The 17,669-nt window shown below is 39.0% G+C and overlaps 1 protein-coding gene across 1 annotated transcript; it reads right to left on the minus strand.

Moving 5' to 3' along the window:
• Nucleotides 1-1,473: 1,473 nt before the first annotated feature.
• acsl5 (acyl-CoA synthetase long chain family member 5) lies at nt 1,474-11,155 on the minus strand. The gene is made up of 22 exons (XM_040014425.1): nt 11,045-11,155; nt 10,243-10,301; nt 9,515-9,680; nt 9,304-9,415; nt 7,995-8,059; nt 7,798-7,899; nt 7,611-7,710; nt 7,153-7,331; nt 6,973-7,005; nt 6,830-6,881; nt 6,015-6,088; nt 5,814-5,891; nt 5,610-5,744; nt 5,378-5,512; nt 4,301-4,396; nt 3,956-4,028; nt 3,748-3,836; nt 3,180-3,296; nt 2,294-2,437; nt 2,114-2,215; nt 1,947-2,018; nt 1,474-1,638 (listed from the first exon to the last, which is right to left on the minus strand). Exons 3-22 carry the CDS (start codon nt 9,668-9,670, stop codon nt 1,501-1,503), a joined length of 2,052 nt encoding a protein of 683 aa, XP_039870359.1. The 5' UTR covers nt 9,671-9,680; nt 10,243-10,301; nt 11,045-11,155; the 3' UTR covers nt 1,474-1,500.
• Between the last annotated feature and the right edge of the window lie 6,514 nt (nt 11,156-17,669).

Here is a 17,669-nt window from a genome sequence, read left to right on the forward strand (position 1 = left end):
TGGCGCGGCTGCCCCTCTGTTAGTCTTCCTTGGTCTCTTGTGTTCTGGGAGTCTGGAGTTCTGATCTCCTCCATACCTGCTTCATGCCCTGGAGGACGGGGCTGTGGCCCCCCCACACCCTCTAGCAGATCATTACATGAAGGAACCTTTATAAAAAAAATAAAAAAAAACAAGCGCGTCCATGCTCACAGGTGTACACACGGGTGATCACACCCATAAACGACACCCTTTTTGGCTCCTACCTCAAAGCACACTGTGTTCTGTTGATCTTATGTGCTGCACAATAATGTTTAATATTTAGTATTTACTGTCATATTCCCACATATCATTGTGATGTTGTCTATTCTATTACTCTTGTTCTCTTCTGCTTGTTTTCTTTTTTCCTTTCTCAACAGGTGATCCAGGTGATTGATATATGCATTTTTTTTTCTGCTCATTCTGTTGGTTTTTGTCTTTTGCCCTTCTCCCCCGTCCCTCTTCTCAGCTGTTTCTCTTTCCCTCTTTCTTTCTCCCCTTCTTTCCCCCAGTCAAGTCTGTCCCGTATTCAGCAAGTGAAAATAAAATAAACTATTCAAGCTTTTTTGGACCTGCACACCTACATTCTTAGCTTTGAAAGAGAGATTCTTAGCTTTGAAAGAGAGATTCTTAGCTTTGAAAGAGAGATTCTTAGCTTTGAAAGATATACACAAAATATAATACAAAATATACACAAATTCAGATTTTATCTTGGCATAAATCCACAAAGGGGTTCAATAAAAATTAATTGAAATGCAAAAGCACAGCTTCAACTCCTACAAGAAATTAGATCTAAGTTAGCTGTGAACTTAAAGTGTCAGTGTTCTGCCTACCTTACCTTTTAATGCTGAAATCAGTGTTTCTTAGTGCTGAACACTTGAAAGCTGTGATGTATAGACTGGAAATTATTCACTTGATTGCCCTTTAATACAGCTGTTTTAGCACAAAACTTGTTTGTTCCTGCTATGTTTGAAAGCAACACATGAGGGCGGTGTTGAGCCACAGCAGAAATGTTCATCTGTAATCAAACTTGATATGAAGTCCTGGGGACCACATACAAACAGGCCTCAGAGTCAGGCAGCAGCAGCATCAAAATGTATACACTGCTTGTTTTGCTTTTGTTTTCAGTTCACTTTCCATAATGCATCCCCCCTCCCCCCCAGTTTATTCTTATTAGATTGTACCAAGTTCACCAAACCCATTTCCTCAATTTAGGTGACCTTTCAACCTTTAACTGGAACTCGATAATTCACTTGAGCTATAACGCAAGTGAATTGGTGCCAACAAAACCGCATCATTTCAGTGCTCTTCAATGTTGTTTAAAAAAAAAAAAAAAAGAAGAAAAACAAAAGACCAGGGGAGAAAAAAAACAAACAAAAAAAAAAACATTGGTGACTTAACCGAAACATTAAAACCATTCTATAAAGTTTGACAGATGATGAAAAATAACTGCTTGTCTTTTTTGTCTTAAGTTGTTTATTCAGGTTACTGGATTTTAGCATAAAGTTGGTCAATCTGAAACTGGAAGAGGTTTTTGAGCTCAGCCCGCTTGGCTTTAAGGGTGGGGGTTAACAGGCCGTTCTCAATGGTGAATTGCTCAGGATGGAGGTGCACATCTTTAACCTGCATGAGTTAGTAAAATGGAAAATGTTAGCCATGATAGAAAGCAAATTAATGTTACATTTCTCAAGTTATGGCATATATTGTAAACCAAAGATTAACAGGCTAATAATTATTAAGAAAATTGACATTTTGGGGCACATGAGAAGAATTAGCTGATTTTGCACATTTTAACCATTAGAGGGTGATAAAAGCCAGGTTACTGAGAAGTGCAGAAAACCTTCAAAAAGGTGTTGATAATGTGGATAACAGCCAACTTCCCAAGACATTACACAGCCGTTTCATTTTTGCAATAAAGGATGAGTCATCACCTGCTCAAAAGACTTGAGTCCTGCTTCTTTTCCTAGTTTGGTCAGGTCTGAAATAATGGCTCTCTTAACTTCCTGCAGACAAAGACAAATAAAAAAAATTTTTTTCAGCAAGTCATTTCAAGTTTATACGATTGTGTTACAAAACTTGCAAGAGACAAAAACATTACAGGGATCTTGCAGAGTTCTTCAATGGAACCATGAAAGCCAAGTTTTTTAGCAAACCCTGGCAGGACTTCAGGATCAGGGACCACAACGGCAACCAGGCAAGACTAGAGACAAAGAAGGCAGTGTAGTCTAGGTGAATTTTATCCACTGTGTATACATAGCAAAGGTGCCCAAAGAGTTACCTGTAGACTGTCTCCATGCACAAACACTTGTGCCACTGGTGCACTGCGTACATACACATTCTCAATCTTCTCTGGTGCGATGTACTCTCCTTGAGCCAGCTTGAAGATGTTCTTCTTCCGGTCAATAATCTTGAGAACTCCATTCTGCCACAAACAAAAAACAGGCCAGATCAGAGAATGGGAGCGTGATTTGAACTGTTGTGTGTCCCTACATCTCATTAAAATAATAGTCCACATCTGGGAAAGCATTGTTCCTGAGCTTCAAGTAAACATTTTTAAATGGAAGTCATGTTGGTTTCTTGGTAAGAGTTCCTTGAAAACCAATAACACTCCAAAAGCTACAGCCTGCAGGAAAAACAAAACCCCCATTCTGTTCACCAGTACTTCTAAAGTGATGGAGCTTGTATGTTGTTAGATTTAATTTTACCCAAAAAAAAAAAAAAAAAAAAAAAAAAATATCCCCCCTCCCCATATTAAAACCGATCCAACTTTCCCCTTAAATCCCCAGTACTTTCAAAAGCCAGCCATCTCTTGCTGAAGATTTACATTTAGTTGACAGATAAATGAGTTGCTGGATGTCTTCACTAAACTTAACATGCAAGAGAACAAGCACCTCAAGGTCAGTCTGATCCTTTTAAATGGCAGAACCTCAAGAAAGCCCCTACATTCTTGTCAGGCAGTGTAACCATCATGTCTTCCAGGGCAAGCAGTGAAAAGAAAAAACAAACAAATTTAGTAGCTCACTTATAAGAGCCTTTGAGCTCTTAAACTCTGATTCCACCTCATTTTCTACTAAACTTTACTTTGTGTTCTATATGATGGGTACATGGAAGGAAAGCATGTGGTCGTACTTTTAGTCAGACTTAAAAATGGCTGGACTATTTACCGGAAGCCATTTCCCAACGTCTCCAGTATGGAGCCAACCCTCTTCATCCAAGGCCTCTGCAGTCCTCTCTGGATCTTTTAAGTACCCCTTGAACACATTGTTGCCCTTGATACAGACCTGGGGGGGAAAAAAAAAAAAAAAAAAAAGTAATGAAATTACAGGATGAGTAGAACATTCATTTTATTTTATTTAACCCATCCATGCATTTATCCACTTTTCCCTTTAAAAAAAAAAAAAACAAAAAAAAAAACAAAAAAAAACAAAAAAAAAAAAAAAAAACAAAAAACAAAAAAAAAAACCACCAGACAAACCAGCAGTAAACTATTGCCCACCCACCCGTTTTAATTCATGGAGAAAACAGATGCAGAACTATACGGTTAACTATAGGCTACAACTTAGTCTATTTACGTTTGAGACAAGTGATGATGTTTAAAAACTTACTCTTATTTACTCTTTAAGAACATGCTTGGATAAATTACTGAACTTACCTCAGTACTTCACATTAAACTGCTCTTGCTGCAGGTTTAAATATCCCAAAGCCTCACTGTCTGAATTGCAAAAAGCCTACCTCTCCTTCACCATTTGAAGCAAAGTAGTTCATATCTTCAACATCCACCAACTTCACAAAATTGCAAGGCAACGGCACCCCAACATGACCTATAGGAGGAGCAACAAAAAACAAAACCAAATGTTTAAGATGAAAATAACCTTAAACACAAAATGTCAGTGAGAAGTGGGAAGTGATTATAAACTCAGCATGCTTCTGTGCCATGTACCTGCAGTGGCATCACATGGCATGGTGATCGTGCAGCTGGCTGTGCACTCTGTCTGACCATACCCCTCAAAGATCTAAGGGGACCAATAAAACAAGTGAACATTGTAATCACAATCTTAAATCTGTTAGATACCATTGTGGAACCTCCTGTTCTTGGACCTAATTCACTTTTAATGTTGTTATTTTAACAAGATGTGCATGTTTACAGGAAAACAACATGTACCAAAGCCCTTGAAAGTCTACCACCATCTTTTAGTACATTTCAATATCAAGAGACTGAGTCATAGAAATCTGAATACAAACCACACACACACACACACACACACAGGATTAAAGTGTTTATTACCTGGCAACCCAGAGCAGCTCTGAGAAATTTGAGAACAGAGGGAGATATGGGTGCTGCGCCAGTCACCATGACCCTCACACGCCCCCCTAGAGACTCCTAAAAGAAAGGTTGAGCACATATACTTTTAGTGAATGCATTGCAGCTTTTGAATATTTAAGGGGAAGGTTACATTAACTAGAAGATCAGGGGGTCCTCCCCGTGAATGCAAAATCCCAAAACGTCTCCATTTCCCCATGAACTGTGTACCCTTTTTGCACAGTCAATTACCCACTGACAATTCAACATGCAGTCAGTGACTTGACCTTGCTAGTACTGGGTTGGATCCCCTTCTGCTTAATTCTTTATGCCATACAGTCTAGTCAAGATTATGGTCAATATTAGCATAACTGTCACAGGCTTTCTGCAGATTCAGTCGCACATCCATGATATCCTCTTCCACATCCCAAAGGTGTATGGATTGGGATCTAATGACTGGAGGATATTTGACATCAGTGAATCCACCATCATGTTCAGTTTGAGATGATTTGTGCTTTATGACATTGTGTGTTATTCTGCTGGAAAATGTGTACAATGGGGTGGCTGTAGCTCAGGTGGCAGAGCAGGTCAGCCACTAATCTGTGGGCAGGGCAGCTGTGGCTACAAGGTAGTTTGCCATCACCAGTGTGTGAATGTGTGTGTGTGTGTGGATGACTGAATGTACTGTAAAGCGCTTTGGGGTCATTTACATCCCCAAGATGGCAGTGTGTGGGGAGAAAAAAAAAAAAAAAAATCCCCCAGCATTTCTGCAGTTTCTGAAATACTAAGAGCAGTCTTGTCTGACACTAAGAATTATGCCACGTTCATAGAATTTTTAAAAAACACCTTCCTTCCCTTTAAAGATCATCAGTTTGAACTCTGAACATAAATGCATGGCTGCTGCCATGTGACTGGCTCATCAGATGTTTGACTTAAATTAAGTGCAGCTGTTCAGCTGTACTTAATTAAGTGGCCATGAGTGCACACAATTTACTCTGCTGCTTGTGTTTTTATTAGGTGTGTGTCCCTTGAGAACTACAGCTATTCAAACAGAAGCAGTACCTGGACTTTGTTGAAGATCAGCTTGTCCCATACGCTGTTCTTCCTGATGATGCCATCCTTCACCTCTGCATATTTCCTCTCCACTGCAAAGTTCAATAACCATTTCTTGAAAGGTGTAGTGGCTCCGCTCTGAACCTAAGAGTCAAAGACAATTTGTGTTAATTCTTTGTAGTATATTTAAAATGAATGTGAGCTGTTTAGCACACACACACACACACACACACACACACACCTTGTCATAGATACGGTTGAGAAGTCGAGGCACAACTGGAAAGAGGGTGGGCTGCAGTGTCTTCATGTCATCTGGCAGCAGTCTGATGTCACCCTGGAAGAATCCCACCTTAGCTCCAGCACCAAACATCACCGTCTGCAAAATACAAAACAAAGTTAGCACACCCAAAGAGAACTTTGAATGATGATCAAGTCTGGACCTTACCTGCACGACTCTCTCAAACATGTGTGCCAATGGCAGGAATGAAATTGTGACATCCTGGGTGTTTGGAATCATCGATACCTGCATTTACACAGAAGCTCTGTTAGCACTAATTTTCGCTCATTACACGAGTTTTTTCACCCCAACATTTAGAATGGGGAAAGAAAAAAAATAAAATTGAAAACCACTCCACTTTTCATGTACCTCAATGGTTTGGAGTACACCTGCAGCATCGGCGACCACGTTCTCATGGGTCAGCATTGCTCCCTTGGGATTTCCTGACAAATGAGTACAATGATTTACCCTTAAAAGCCTAAACATCAAACGTAGTGCTATCCACTTCTCCCAAAATGTTTTCACACCATTTCCTTCACAACTGCTTTGAATAATAGGCCAGGAAGAACATGTTTTCCTTACATGCTTCCATCATGATACCAAGACACATTTCCTAAAGACAGTTTGACAAAACATTTCTAGGGATTTGATTCATTTTAAATGGGCAATTCATTAGGTGCAGGTCCCCCCGAAAAACAAAACAAAATAACCCCCCCAGCAAATATAATTATGTGTCAAATATACAGGTTGGCTGCAGGCTAAGGAGATATGTACATTTAGAAAACATTTGTTGCAAATTGTTGATCAGTCAGGATAATAAATGCCTAATTTCTTCCTGGTAAAGACATAATATTCATAAAAAGGGGTTAAAAGGGTCCATCAAAGCTGTCGACACATTTTGCTTCAAACCACAAGTGTTAACTTCGTGTTTGTACTCATGGGGAAGTCCAGTGAGTCACCAAAATTAGTGCAAAATAATTTTATAGCAATCCTTCCAAAGGGTTCCCACCCTCACTGAGACCAAGTTTGCTATCCTTTCCATATTGTGGTTAATTATCACCTTCATCATTGCCACTTTGTCTTGTTATATTAAATTTGGATTTAACTTTCATCAAGTTTAAGTTTCCTAAATGATTTAATTCCTGCAGGAAATGACTTTGATATTCTTAAGTAAAACCCATTACCTGTTGTGCCGCTGGTGAAACAAACAATGCTGAGGTCCTCTGGCTTTGGTGGCTGTTGGAACATGAAATCACTTCATCAGAACAGTGTGCAGTGTTTTTAAGACTCAAATGAATTTCATTACATGGCTGTATCAGAAACTTACGATTGGCTTTTGAGGATTACTTTTCCCCAGTGCCTGGAGAATAAAAACAAAGCATGTTTTCAATAATGCTGAATGTCTTCTAGCAGTTTTAGTACAGATCTTAAATGTTAGTTCCCAAGCAAGGAGAAAACAAAAGCAATGACTCATCTGTAACCACTATTTGTGCTCAGCGTGCATTACCTCCATTTCCTCCAAGGATGCAATGTTCACACCACACTTTGCTCCTCGCTCGACCAACTCGGAGTTGAAAGAGTCCATAATGATGATGGTTTTGAGGACTGGAGTCTGGCCTTTCTCCCGATTCTGCAGGAGTGTTTCTGCTTTCTTTTGATTGTCACAAAGCACTGTGGAAAGCTCAGCTGAAACACAGGAAAACATCAGCTGGACTCTCATTAAATTAGAAGGCTATTGTTCAAATTGAAACCAGTACAATTTGAGACAAATGCCTCAATCTAATGTCACTTATAATAAATTTTCCAGAGCTAAATCAGAAAATCAAAAGCAAAATATGTTTGAAGGAGCACATTGGAAAAGAAAAGCTTAATGGAAAGTCACAGATCCCTGTAGGGATCAGGGAGATACCGGACTTCCACCCAGCTCTAATTAGCAGAATTGGATTCAAAGAGAAACTCAATTACCTCGGTCGATAATAAACACAAGAGCCTCCGGACCCAGCGTGTCGTACAGGGGAACAACTACCATTGAATAGGTGTAACATGCCAGTTCACCAATAACCCACTGCAAGTGACCAATGAAACAGTAAGACATTTGCAGCATGTTGATCACATTGAAAAGACAAAATAAATAAATCTAAACTTCACTGACCTCAGGTCTGTTCTGGGCAAAGATACCAACAAAGGTGTTGGAGTTTGGCTTCAAACCCCTATGAATAAGCCCAGATCCCAGGTGCTCTGCTCTGTCAGACACCTTTTGGAGAGGGGGGAGGGAAAGGGGGAGGGGTGAGTGTGAACTGAAATTCACAACCGGTGTTAATGTTTTCCCCCAGATGCTGATCCTTTTACCTGTCGGTACTTCAGCCACTGGTATGGTCTTCCTGGTTTTCTGTAGCCCAAACATGGTCCATTACCTGGAACAACAAGAGATTTAACGTGAGCTTCACAACACTGTCAAGGTGCTTAAAGGAATGCAATCAATATAAGAGTTAACTAGTTTATGCATATACTCAAGTTTTTCCATTTTCACTTGTTTGCTTTAGGACCATTTCTCAGCTGGGAGAAGCAGCATCTAGTTTCTGAGTTTTCCCTTTAGAAGCATTTTCCTGCCTGGAAAAAACTGTCTTGTTAAACAGAGCATAAATGCTTTATGCCACATATTTTATGCCGTGTTCAGCACAAGAGTTATCCCACTTATGAGCCCGACTAGTAATTTGGTTTATTGCGATTTCCTCTTTAGCAAGGCCTCGCTCTACGTCACTCTTGCGCAATTAAGACTCCTGTCAGCGTTGTTGAGAAGAGGGCGTGGCCAAAAGCATAGGGCTGCCGACCCCTTTTATTCCAGTGAACTTCACATGAACGCTTAAATTTACATGCACCTTTTACATACCTTTTTGTTTTTAGGTACCAATTTTTGACTTTAAATTATTTTATTTATTTATTTATAGTTGTACACATTATTTTAAACAGTTATGCCTATTAAGGTTTATAAAGGGTATCTATCGGTGTTTGAAATTAACATGTTTGGATTTATACAGTTGAAGTATGAACAGCAAAGCCTATACAACTGTTACATTTATTCCTTATAAATGGCACATTTTCACCATCCACACACATCACTACATCACACATACTCTGCATATTCATTACTACCAGAAGAGTGTTTAGCTTAAACCTGCAGCATACATATGGAAGTTAAGTCAGATCGAGGTTTGATCTTTTTTATTTTTATTTATTTATTTTTTTTAAAGAACTTTGAGTTCTTTTTGGATTTGGACTAAGACCACACCCACAAAAGGGTCACACCCAAGTGGAATTACTGTTCCTATCTGAAGAAATTGTACGGAGGAGTTAAATTCAGAATAAACTAACCACCAAGTATAAGGGACAGGTAGATGCCAACTTTAAGACTGGAGAACTTTCTTAGGTCTTCGGTTAATTAAATCATTTTGTATGTTATCAGGTTTTAATCCATATCCAAAATAAGATAACCAGAACCGTGGATAACATTAACTGATAACATTGTAACCTTTGCCATTTCTACCACCCAGCTTTATCAAGGCAGACTGAAAACATGCTCATTAAACCTCAAAAGAAAACTAGGCAACATTGAGATTTGTTTTGTAAAAGATGCATATAACAAATTCAGTGATATTACCTGAAACTTTCAGACCCCTCTGAAAAACCTCATAGAGTGTCTTTGAATCTTTGCAGTAATATGATATCAGGTTGTTGTTATCCTCCAACAAAGCAGACTTTCTTGCACCATCCTAAGGATTTCAAACAGAGACACTGTGACATTCTGTAGCAGATTATGCACCAATTTAACAGTCATATTTGACAAGATCTGACCGTTTTCTGACTTTTACCTTGATACCCATAGTTTGGCAGCTGAGGTCAGTGGGGGACCGGATGGGACTTGGTCGAGTGTTCAGGTAAAATAGGGTGGCAGCGGCCAAAGCGAACAAGGAGACAATTATAGGGGTTGGGAGTGGGGAGAACAGGAAGTGGAAGATGAAGTCCATGGTGGAGAGTCTGCAGGGATACAGAACAATGTTGTGCATTTATAAAGATTTAGACCTCCAGGTCTTTACTATTTGATCAAATGTAAGTCAAGTTTCTTTAAAAGCTAAGCTAAACTATACATCATTGTGATGCATCTGGGCTCCTTCACACTGCTCTCGATATTGTGCCCATAAATCAAGTTCAAAGTCAACATGAATTGTGCAAGTTATTCTAGTCACTCAAGCTAGAGCCCAACCCATAAAAAGGTCAAGAGAGAATTACAGCCCGTACAGTGTAAAGACAGTAAGTGCTGCAGAATATTTATAAACACCTAAAATGAGAAGAACATAAATCCATGCTTTAATGGCCATTTTACTTTAAGCATAGGAAGGTTTCTTGACCGTTGTGACAAACTGCTGAACTGCACTTAGGTAAAGATGTTAATTAAGACAACTGAACAGTCAAGCAGGTGCATTTAAAAATATTTTACCTTTTGTGCATTTATAATGAGATTTTTAAGAACAGGTCCTAAAATTAATGCCAATTTAGAAATTAACCAAACACAATTAAAAATAGCGACAGGTTCTCCTACCTGCTGCTGGTCCTTAGAGGTGCGTGGCATGTGCTCACAGCAGATCTTCTTCCTCTGCTCTGAAGGGCAACACAGAGAATAAGAACCCATAAAAATGAATGAGCATGAGACTTCAAAACCTTTGAACCTTGACCACCATCACCTCCACTGATAAAAAAAAGAACATGATCACAGAGATCAAAACCTGTCTTGTATTAAAGTGTACATTGTGCAATTTATTAAACTACCTTTCAACCATCAGCTCTTACAACCACAAAATTTCTTTGATTTCTGTCCAAATAGATAAAACTTGTGTGTACACTGGGAAGTCCAAGAGGTTGCACTTGGTGAAAGGGCACTATTCTTATCTCCTGTTTATCAAGCTCAATTTTGATTCTTTCATGTGTTTAAATCCCATAAGTTAACCATGGATATTGTCACACAGCACTTTCCCCCCTCAAAAGACAGTACAAGGTGTATTGCATTGTGTTGAAATCACTGGAAAGAGATTAGATAAAAAGAAACGCCACCTCACATTTGCTCATCTTATCATCAGGTTACAGTCAGTAATGGTGAAATGAAACATCAAACAGCAATACTGAAGGATACCAATGAATTCACTGAATTATCTGTGCGTTTTCTCACACGTGAAACTTTTATCTGTGTGTACAGAACACATGTCTGACAAACAATCACCACACCTAGCTTTGTCAATTCACTTAAAACAAGGAACACAGTGCTGATCTTCTAACAGGTTTTCTTGTGCGAATGAGTTAATTTTGTCAGGCAGTGAGATGAAGGGAATAGGTTCATTAAAAGTTACCTGGTGGGATTAGCGGCAGTAGTTGGGGACCAGGCTGAGCCGACTCATCCCCTGGAGAAAAAACAGCTGAAGCAAGCAACAGCACTAATGTACAGCCTGCCCACCTGCAGTCATTAGCACCTTAAACTGCACACAGGTGTGAGAACTCCTCTGCACAGAGCAAGGCTCGACCTGCCTTATCTGGCTCTTGCAGCCCTGCATAAGCAGACAACACACCCGGGAGAGTTACAACAGTTTTCACTTTTCATTTCTCCCCTAAAAAATCTTTATGAATTTAGCCCACATTCTTTAAATAAACCTGTCCTCCTTTCCTCTCCCTCTTTGCTATGTGTTTGTTTGAAGTGGACGCATGACACTGTTAAAGGTAAAACAGATCGGGTTGAACTTTGACACTGGATTTATGATTGCAAGCAGTGACTACATGTGCACATAAATGTGACACAAGTTGGATTTATTGGTCTATTGTAGTTGAATCCTAATCAAGATCTTATTTTGTTAATCAATAAAATCAAAAGTTAATCTTTGGATAATTATTAATTCTTATTTGGATTGCTGAATGTTTTCTGGATAAAAATATGAGCTACACAGAAGAAAAGTAAAGTAAAGAGCACAAATTCTACTATTTGATTTGTGTATCAACTAAAAGTTATTTTGAATAGAGGATCAAACCACAAAAACAATAATAAACTTTCCCTCTCTATACCACCTCCCTCCTCCTACATTTTCCCCTCCCTAACCAAATGTCCAGCATCACCAGTGAAGTTGCGTATTTAAGCTCTGTAACACGAAGCCACTAACAGGATGAGAGTGATGCTGAGGGGGGTATATTGCCGTGGCACGAGTCCCATGCTGGTGCTTCACTTCACACTTCTGTTAACTGCTGCTGCTAGCATCAGCAATGGCACCAATGGATCTCAGCCTCACAAGCTGCTCATTGCCTTCCAGGCTCCCTGGAACATAACCTTCCCTTTCAGCGCCCTGCGGCTGGGCTCAGCCATACAGATAGCTGTGGAGAAGGTGAACGCCAACCCCGCCTTACTGGGAAACATTAATCTGGATTTTGTGTTCAAGGACACTGAGTGTAGTCCCAAAGAGTCCCTAGGAGCATTTATTCACCAGGTGTGGAAAGAAAATGTGTCTGCGCTCTTCGGTCCAGCATGTCCTGAAGAAGCTGAGGTATAATTCATGTGAAATTAATGTTTTTGTTTATGTGAAATACATATCCTGCATAAGTTGCATACTTCCTGCATAAGCAGAAAGTATGGTTCTTTTTGATGTATTGTAAATCATCCTAAAAGTTTATAAAAGTCTGTAAATAAAGAGCATTTGATGGATTTTAAATGACTTTACTTGTATTTACTCTAACTTTTTGTTATTGTATGCTAGACTCATTTATTGCAGGAGCATCAAACATATGGCTAATGGGCCAAATTGGCTCCTCAAGTGGTCCAGAATCGACTATGGGAAGTCTCTGCAAAGACTGAAAATGACAATAGAGGAGAGGATAAGATTCTGAGTTTTAGATTTATTTTGCAGCTCGAAGTTTGGATCAAACCATCAAAACAATTTGTTGAATTGATTGAAGTCCAAGGTCTAATTATAGTCAGTTTTAAAGCCTTCTTAATACAACAATAACCTGCCATATCACACAATAGTAAACTAATCAGGACAAATTTACATTACTGACAAGATATTGACTAAACATGGAAAACTGGAGAAATATTGCTTATATTATATTTCCTAAAACAAATCAGGCAATTCATCAGTTTAGTATAAGGATGGGTCATGAAATTTGACCATTTTTAGAAATTAATTGTGCATCCATACACCCAAAGAAGGTGGTTGATTTTACAGGTTATTAAGTTGTTGTTCCCCTCATCAGGGATGAGTTTATGTTATAAATCTCTCGGTGTTTCTAAAAAAAAGACATTTTAGTTAAATAAAAACAGTCTGTTGTTGTAAGGCTTTGATGTTTTCCTTTTAAAGTTAATATTAATTCAAAATTTGCTTTCCCATTTTCTGATAAGCCAACCCTTTTTGTCTTTTAAAAGAGTGTTTGTAAAAAAAATAATCTTACCCTTTAAATTTTACTTACTAAAACTGCTTTCCAGGTGACTGGTCTCATTGCGTCAAAATGGAACATCCCAATGTTTGGCTTTGTGGGACAATCATCCAAAATGGACGACAGTGACAACTACGATTCCTACATCACTGTAATGCCCCCTCTTAAAAGAAGCGCCGAGGTCCTGGTGAAGACCTTGGAGTTCTTCGGGTGGAGTCATGTAGCTTTGATCGGCGGGGGATTGGACTCGAATACTTGGGACAAGGTTGATGCTTTGTGGAAAACGATTGAGGATCCTCTGCGAGCCAAATTCAAGCTCACTGCAGTGGTTAAATTTGACACCAGCGATCCCCAGTTAGTTCAACAGAAGGTTAGGTACATTTCCAAGGTTGCTAGAGGTAAGAGAAATGTCTATGAGCACTTTGTAGCAAACTATGAAACCACTTTTTTGTCTGTCATCTGTTCCTGTTTTAATTTTTCCCTTTTTTTTTAGTCTCTGTAATAGTTTGTCCTCTGTCTGCTTTTTGTTTGGCTGTTCTTTTCTGTTGTCTTGTTCTCTTCATCCCATAATCTGAGATTGGTTTTGCTCAAGGTCTCTTTCGCTTAAACGCTTAAAAGGGAGCTCTTCCTCCCCACTGTCGCCTTGAGGACCTCTGTGATTCTACCTCTATTATTGAAGGGGTTTTACCTTACAATAGAAGCACCTTGTTTTTATGAACTTCTTATGTGTTGTATAAATAAAATTTAATTGAATTCTAATTTCTTCATCCACCCTTCTTCAGTTATTGTGGTGCTATCGAACAAAGAGGATACTATGGCTCTGTTGTTGGAGGCTGAGAGTCAGGGTCTGATGAATGGCGACTACATTTTCTTACTGGTACAACATTTTGAGGTCAGTGGCACTGTGGTGAGTAAAACTTTCACAACACAGTAAGACAAATATTCAGCTGTGTAAATCACCAACAAACGGGGACACCAAGACAACAAAGCCTGAAAAGACACAGGAGAGGTAAGCTTCAATTAAATTCGTTATATCCTGAGGCTATTCTTTTTTTTAATTAGACCCAGAAAGTCCAATATTTTACTTTTCGATTGACTCTTGAGTTGGATATGTTGTCTTTTAGAACCGTGCTCATCAGGAAACTAAATCAAACTTTAAGGCACACATTATCTAAAATTAAAGGCTCAAATACAGTTTTAGTGCCTACATGCTGGATATAACTTAATTCATGGATTTGAATATTTGCTCCTTTGTGTCAATAATCTGCATGTAAAGCATGTAGTGTTGCATGAGCTGTGCTATAAAAGAAAACTTTGTTACTGCTGTGTTATATCTGCAGAGTGGTTCAGGGTTAGTGAGCTTATACATGATTTTATGTATGATTAGGAATATGACTGTTTGTTTTTAAATAAAATAGCATCATAGCATCCGACTTCCAGACTGAGTTAAATCTTTATGAGCCATCAAAATTGATCAAAGCTGTTTGTGGTAAACAGTAAATGGACTGATTTTTATATAGCGCTTTTCTACTCTCCTGGAGTACTCAAAGTGCTTATGCATCTACTGACTCATGTATTATTCATGTTAAACTTTTTTTTTTCCTGAGCAGGATAACTTGTGGAAAAATGCCCTGAACAGCACGATAGACGAGGTTGCCGTAAGAGCTTTTGACATGGCGTTCATTATTGCTCAGAAATCCTACGAAGGCTACGAGTATTATGATTTCTTTGAACAAGTTTTTGAAAGACTGAGCGGACATCCATTTCGGAGTAACCTAACATCTGAAAAACAGGCAAGTAGGCACAGGGAACAGAAAGCATGAATTTGAATCATGGAAAATACTGAACTTTCACATATTTATTTTACTGATTTAATGTATTTCAGGTTAGCCCATACTCTGCCTATCTGCATGACGCTGTGCTTTTGTACGCGATGGCACTGAAGGAAGTCCTGAAAGGTGGCAAAGACCCTCATGATGGTCGGGAGTTATTACAGATCCTGAAAAAAAGAAACAACTTTCAATTTTATGGTAGCTACACAATTCAATACCTGTATTTTAATTTTGCCTCAGTGTAAAGTGCAAATATTGTTTTTTTTACTTGGTTCTTGAAAGGCTTCTATATTTTTTTAGTGAAGGAAATAATCAGTTTAGTGCTAACAGTTTGTTTTGTTGATATAAATTTGGATAATGCTTATGGTCTGCTGAGGTCAGCTGACCATCAGCTCTTAAAGCATGAGTAACTTTTATGTTATTATTTTTTTTTAACCATGCCAACTACCTCAACACGCCACATTCACTCTCTGTAACGCGGTCACGGCACAGCTGCATTAGGTAAACATGTAAACTGAACCAATTCAGCCCATGAATGGGAAATCTAATAAACTGTCCCAGGTGCCAAGCCTGTCCAAACCATTCATCAGTGTAGTCAAGGCACCAAAACTTTGACAAGGAAGAGGAATGGCAGCAATAATAAAGAGGATATTTCTGGGCCTGTAACAGTAAATCAACATGTCTACAAAGCATAATCACAAAATAATAATCACAATAAAGTTTACTTTGACTTTGAAAAAACCTTTTAAAAAATGAATTAAATTTACCTTAATTGTATTTTTATCAGATACCTCGTGTTATTGAGTTTGGCATCCAAGTTCAAATTTTACATCTAGAAATTGGGGAATTCCTCATCTCTACAAAAGTTAGACAATCTAGCTGTTGGTATTTTTTAACCTGCTGTAGTTAAAAGTAGTTTCATCTGTGGATGTAACACAGATTGATACTGAAGTCAGATCCATGGGCAGAGGGTAGGTGATACTGTATGTTTTGGGTAAATTGACTTTTAATCGGTTGTAGTTACACCCACGAACACTTTGCTAAAACAATCAAACTCAAGGGTGACACATAATGTTCTATGACACTTTGATTCACTAACAGATTGTCATTGCAGGAGCCTCTGGACTGGTCCATTTTGATGGAGAGGGAGAGCGAAATCTAGACTACTCAATTTATGACCTCCAGCACACAGGTGACATCACCAAGTTTGTCCCAATCCTCCATTTTGACAGTCACACCAAAAATATCAGGTACCAAATTGTTTTGTATCACATCTGTATGACAACAATCTTCAGTCACATCTCAATGATAACACAAAAAACACAACAGAGACATGGTAGTTATCAGAAAATGTTTTATTTCAGACAAACTTCAATGTTTGCGTCTGTGGTGTGGCCGAAAGGAAGACCTCCACCCGATGTGCCAGTATGTGGCTTCAACAATGAAATCTGTGAATGGGTGACTAATGGTAAAACCTATTCCTTATGGAATTAGATTTCAGTTTTTGTTTTTCATATGCCTATTGGGATTTCCACACCCATGTCAGGAAAGGCACAGGTAGAGAAAGCAGCAGCAACGTCCAAGCACAGAGCAGAGCTGATACAAAATACAGAGTGGACTTACTAGGTTGCAAAGTGGCTTGCAGATGTGAAGCAGATGTGGAGATTCAATTCAATTCAATTTTATTTATATAGCGCCAAATCACAACAAACAGTTGCCTCAAGGCGCTTTATATTGCACATTAGATCGTACAATAATAGATACAGAGAAAAACCCAACAATCATATGACCCCCTATGAGCAAGCGCTTTGGCGACAGTGGGAAGGAAAAACTCCCTTTTAACAGGAAGAAACCTCTGGCAGAACCAGGCTCAGGGAGGGGCGACCGGTTGGGGTGAGAGCAGGAGTTGGGGTGAGAGAAGCAGCTTAAAAGCACAGCTTAAAAACACAAATTATTTAAGTCTGCCACAGTATCAACCAGTCTGCTAGATTGCAGCTCAGCTTGACTTCATGCCTTACCTACATTTTTCGTTTCAAAACACTAAACCTTTATTTTGTGTGTATTCTTTTTGAAGAAACTTTGATGTCTAACTGTCATAATAACTTACTGCTCTCTCTGGACACAGACATTGCCCTGCTGGCTCTTCTTGCGACCTTCCCTGTTATTGGGGTACTGGCAGTTCTGAGCATTGGGGTGCTGGTGCTGCAGAAGTTACGACTCCAGACGAGGCTGGATGACTCCTACTGGTGGATGATCAACTACAATGACATCACCATCATCAGGGAACCTACAGTATGAGCATTCGACAGGTGTTGTGAAGTCGAACAATGATAAGTGTACAAGGTTTCACATGTTTTTTTTTTCCTTCAGGGAAATCAGGGTATGTCTCTAAGCAATTCAGGTACTCATACTTGGAGTGGTAGCTCTCAGGCCAGTTTATCCACCAACAGCTACGACCTGAGGGACAAAGCAGGCAAAGAACATATCTACACCACCATAGGTCTCTACCAGGTACTAGTTTTATTTTGAGTTTACAGTGAGCCTGTGTAACTTTTGGGACTATATTAAGGTTAAAGGTAGAGAAGGATGGTATCTCTTTTTTCCAAACACAAAACTTAAAGCCACAAAACCGAAGCTAAAGCAGTCTTTATGGCTTCTGCTCTTTATTTTGTTTCTGGCAGTCTCAGTTCACCTATATTGAGGACAGAATACCTGATCCATTACATGTACA

This window comes from Simochromis diagramma, unplaced genomic scaffold (genome assembly GCF_900408965.1).
Source record: "Simochromis diagramma unplaced genomic scaffold, fSimDia1.1 OVJJ01000669.1, whole genome shotgun sequence".
Taxonomy (NCBI): domain Eukaryota; kingdom Metazoa; phylum Chordata; class Actinopteri; order Cichliformes; family Cichlidae; genus Simochromis; species Simochromis diagramma.